This window comes from Tachysurus fulvidraco, chromosome 5 (assembly GCF_022655615.1).
Source record: "Tachysurus fulvidraco isolate hzauxx_2018 chromosome 5, HZAU_PFXX_2.0, whole genome shotgun sequence".
NCBI lineage: Eukaryota > Metazoa > Chordata > Actinopteri > Siluriformes > Bagridae > Tachysurus > Tachysurus fulvidraco.
The window spans coordinates 5,205,870-5,210,869 of record NC_062522.1 but is presented as its reverse complement, the minus strand read 5'-3'; the positions used below and the strand labels follow the sequence as shown (position 1 = coordinate 5,210,869).

Below are 5,000 nucleotides of genomic sequence, written 5' to 3'. Positions count from 1 at the left end.
AGTGAGTGAGTGAGTGAGTGAGTGAGTGAAATTTATTAATAAATAATGTAAATAATGAATGAATGACTGAGAGGTGTGTGTGTGTGTGTGTGTGTGTGTGTGTGTGTGTGTGTGTGTGTGTGTGTGTGTGTGTGTGTGTGTGTGTGTGATCAGTGAACCCAGACCTGAGGTGACCAGTCCAGACAGGTGACCACTCTGTGTTTGGACCAGCGCTCATCTGTAAACTGTCTGTTCAGTGACAGCTTGGTGCCAGCCTGGGTCTCTCTGTAAAACACACACACACACACACACACACAGGTGTGATACAGGAGAGTTAACTTACAGTTTCTGTTTCTAGACAGAAGTCAGTCAACTGTACGTCAATCGGTTGAATTACTTCATATCTGGCAACCTGGTCAAACAGTTCAGCAAGGTCGGTGTTTTCTCTTGTATGTGTTTCATAAGCTTGTTCTATGGCCAACAGTAAACAAACAGAACACTGCCATCCTGTCCAGTACCGCAAGCGATCATGTGATATCTGAACCAATCACAGACAGGAAGATGTTTTAGGTAGACGTTTTAAAATGTCCTGGATGACTGACACGAACCCCTCTTTGTCCTGAAGGTCTCGTCCGCTGTAGTCAAAGCAGACGTCCACCTGCTCGGAAAGAGCGCGCTCCACGATGCGTGAGCTCTGATCAAAAAACGTCAGGAAGTCATTTGAGTGCAGGATCTGCTGTTTCTCCTCCTCCGTCAGCTCATGAGGCGGCGCTGGAGAGTTGACACAGAAACAGGAGGACAGGATAAACAAACAGCTCGTGTCCACACACATACACGTATAGATACACTAGTGCACGCAGAACCCTTTACCCTCCTCTTCCTCATTGTGAGGCTCGTTTATCTGCGGAGTCTCGAGAGCAGCCGGCGCCGCTGCCAGATCCTCCTCCTCGTTTTCCTCTTCCGCTGTAAAAAAGTTTAGAGATTGTTATAACATAATCACCTCACAGAGGAGGAGTCAGTTTTGTGTGTGGAGGAGTGTGAGATGTACCATCTTTAGGCTGAGTGGTGACGGGAGTCTGAGTCTCTTTAGAGTACGACACGAGCTCACGAGGAGGAAAATCCACCTGAGTCAATTTAGCCATGCCGAGCCTGAGGGGACCTCGTCTGAGAGTAAACACACACACACAAAATATTGTAAATTACCCGTGGCTAGTACTGTGGGAATTTCCTAATTTAGTCAGATGCTGTTTCTATATGAGCGCACACAACACCAAAATGGCTACGTGCTAGTTATAACACCTAGCATTTATCAAGCCTATATTTTAGCCATACAAATATTATATCTGTGATCTCTGAGCGGAAAATCCACAGGAAAAACTCATTGTTTACTGTGGAAACCTCCGCTGTTTAAATATTGAAAAGGATCCAATTTATAATCATTAGAGTCTTTATGACATTATGTCAAAACTCCTTACTGTTCTTAGTTTTTATTCGAACTAAACCAGGGGTCGGCAACCTTAAACACTCAAAGAGCCATTCGGACGTTTCCCACAGAAAAAAAAAACACAAGGGGCCACAAAACCCTTTTGACATTTAAAATGAAGAGAACGCTGCATATATCGTTTTTTACCTTTATGGAAAGTATAGAAAAAACTGTAGTGTGTTGCATTTATGAAATCAATTAACTGCTACCGAGTAAACGCAATTTTATTTCTGCAGGCAAACAAAAATATTTTGACAAGTTTGAATTAACCTTAACAAAAAAGACGCTTGGTTTAAGGTTACTTTCGAATAAAATGTCTAACGTCTAATCGAGTCCTCTTCGTATCCATGACATCAAAATTTTAACTTGACGGCTGCAGCGAACCAAAAACGCGTCTGCTTCTGTGTGTCGGATTTCGCAAGTCGGCGGTTATGACGCATATTTTGAGCGACAAACAAATTAAACACGGTTTATTTTAATGTTACAAAAGCATCATGATCTTAGAATTACATTTTTTTTAAACTAACAAACTAAAAAATAAAATAAATTTAAATTAAATATTTATTTTCCAAATCTACAGGGAGCCGCAGCAGAGGGATGAAAGAGCCACTGGCGGCTCCGGAGCCGCGGGTAGCCGACCTCAAGATAAATAATCCACTTAAATCCACTTAGATGGGAAATTAGGAGCTGTGAGTATTTGCTAATACAGTAAAGCAGATACCTAACATGGGGGGTTATTAAGAAGCTAAATAGGCTAGCTAGCAATTAAGTCCTGTGGTAAGTTTAGCTAGCTGGTTACTACAGGACTGAATCTTTCTGCTACTGATAGTGATAGTGAGGATAAGCCGATGTGTGTGATGAAAATTCTGGTGACTGGCAGAGGTGTTTTAGGAAAGAAGTGAGCAACGAACAGAGAATCAGACAGTCAATCAGAGAGTAATACCCATGCTGAGAGTCTGAATGCAGCAGAAGGGTAGAGGGGTCAGAATCCCAGTGCAGAGTCCTGTTACACACACACACACACAAATCACACAAGGACACAGGCAGACAATCATGCAGTCAAAAAGTAAACGTGTGTTAGTAGAACAGCTGTTATACTGGGTTTAGTACAGACACACAGACATTATTTTAGTCACACAGTCAATATCAAGTGCATAGATAATATCTGTATTTGTATGAATTAGTATTAACAGGTTAATAAACAATACAGTTGTTAGTGTGTATCTCTTTTTCTGTAACGATGCACAATCAAAAATCTCATGCATGAAAAGATGCTTAAAGCCAGCAACAGAGCAATGATGTTCAGTATTATACAATCAGATTAAAGGAAAATGCTGAGGAGTGTGAAGCAACGCCTCCTACACTGTGACTGACAGGTTACAGACACCAAACCTCCTTCACTGTGACAGACAGGTACAGAGGCCACGCCTCCTTCACTGGGACTGACAGGTACAGAGGCCACGCCTCCTTCACTGGGACTGACAGGTTACAGTGGCCACACCTCCTTCACTGGGACTGACAGGTTACAGAGGCCACGCCTCCTTCACTGGGACAGACAGGTAGAGAGGCCATGCCTCCTTCACTGGGACTGGCAGGTACCGAAGCCACACCTTCTTTATTGGAGCTGACAGATACCGAGGCCACGCCTCCTTCATTGTGACTGACAGGTACTAAGGCCGGGCCTTCTTTAATGGAGCTGACAGATACAGAGGCCACGCCTTCTGCAATGAGATTCAATTACAAAGGCCACGCCTCCTTCACTGGAGTTGATGGACACAAACACCACATTTCCGTTTATTGAAGTGACTTAAACAGGACTGTTTCACGGGTGTTTGATGGGCCACCCATTCTTAATTATAACTGAAAGATATGAAGGCCACACTTCCTTTTACTGGGACTGAAACCGAGCTCACACCTGAATGTTAATAATGAATAAGAGAGTACATTAGGTTTGAAATGAAACCTCTTTGTCTGTGTTATGGAGTGTACCTGGTTCCAGCGGCTCCGTCCACTGAGTCCTGGCTGCCGGTTTCACTCGGAGTGCCCACTGATTTGGCAGAGGGAGACATGGGAGGGGGGACTAAATAATGAAACAGACACGTATCCTCTGTTACTATTCGCAGAGGCTGAACTACTCACAAACACACACACACACACACAAGCACACACACAGCACAGCAATTTGAGTGCAGAAACAAACACAAAACCAGACATTCATAAAAAACAACAAAGGAGGCACAGGAGAGAAACAATATGGCGAGGTTTAAGATGTGAAACAACAGACAAGGAACGGGGGGAAAAGGAGAGAAGACAAAAAGAAGCACTGGTTAAAAGTCATGCAGAATTAACATGAGGTTAACATGAGCTCATTCCACACTGAAGTGAACAGCACTCAAACACAGAAAGCAGCAATGAGGGGCTACATGCTACATGATAGCAACACATATTTACACCGCATGTCGTCTCTCACACTAATATCACTGCTACTATTAATCATAATACTATTACTAATAATAAAATAAGACATGATGTAATTCTGAGCTCTGAACAACTTTCCCGTTCAGAGTTAACTCAATCGCAGCTTATGATACTCAAGAGTGCTTTTTTCTTCATATCTTCATATCTAAAATGATACTGACATGTAAACTAAACAATGGTCAAGCTGATCTAATACTCGACATATAGTTAAGCTTCTGTTGTTAAAATATTCATCTCATGTCAAAAGGATAATATTGTAATATATCAAACACATTGCAAGATCAATCATGTTCGGCCAAAATCTGTGTGTAAGCTGTTACAGTGAGATCCCAGAAACGCAGGTCATGACACAGATACATTTCCCAGGATGCCCAAGTAGAGTCATACCCATGGCAGGATCGGTGATGCCCATGCTCTGCAACAGAGCCTCGGCCTCCCTCCTCTTCCTCTCCAGGTCAGAGTCATCATTGGGCGGAGAGGCGCCTTCGCCGCGTCCTTCAGTCTACAGCAAGAATGGGAAGGTTAGTGCCAGTGTATGCCACACACACACACACACACACAAAAAGAATCTCACTTCTTTTTTCTTGCGCTCTTCCTCTTTTCTCTTCTTCTCCTCTCTGATCTGAGCAAGACGCTGTTTCTTCCTTTCCAGCTCTGCCTTTAGCTCACTTTTGTCTGACATTATGTTCAATCTAAGAACAGACACACACACGCCGACACACACACACACACACACACACACACACACACACACACACACACACACAGCTCATTGTTTAAGTAACAACAAGCAGGCTTGTGGATATGTATTATAAATGGACAAATGCAGTATGGAGTCTTGCATACTTCTGATTTGACATTAATCACTATTATTAAAATCTCTTTCCATAAACTTGTGACAGCTCCTAAGCCGAATTCCGCCCCTTCCAATATGGCGGACATTTTGACGTTTGACAATAGCGAGCAAATTCAGCATCTACTTTACCTTCAGGAAAAAAGTGTATGTTGCAAAAAGAGAATACAGCACACTACACTAAACTGAACTCTAATGCAAGCATAA

The 5,000-nt window shown here is 42.8% G+C and overlaps 1 protein-coding gene across 8 annotated transcripts in view; it reads right to left on the bottom strand.

Moving 5' to 3' along the window:
* dync1i2b (dynein, cytoplasmic 1, intermediate chain 2b) overlaps positions 1-5,000 on the bottom strand; it is a 9,531-nt gene that overhangs the window by 3,730 nt on the left and 801 nt on the right. For 3 of the 8 annotated variants that reach the window (XM_027143358.2, XM_047814325.1, XM_047814324.1), the window contains 8 exons: positions 4,515-4,632; positions 4,328-4,442; positions 3,452-3,593; positions 2,406-2,465; positions 1,028-1,143; positions 850-942; positions 588-750; positions 165-264 (listed from right to left, as the gene is read on the bottom strand). In XM_027143358.2, coding sequence (XP_026999159.2) covers positions 165-264; positions 588-750; positions 850-942; positions 1,028-1,143; positions 2,406-2,465; positions 3,452-3,593; positions 4,328-4,442; positions 4,515-4,622 — 897 coding nt within the window. In that variant the 5' untranslated portion in view covers positions 4,623-4,632. The remainder of the gene's footprint in view (positions 1-164; positions 265-587; positions 751-849; positions 943-1,027; positions 1,144-2,405; positions 2,466-3,451; positions 3,594-4,327; positions 4,443-4,514; positions 4,633-5,000) is intronic. The other 5 variants (XM_047814326.1, XM_047814328.1, XM_047814327.1 and 2 more) reach the window with 5 other exon arrangements.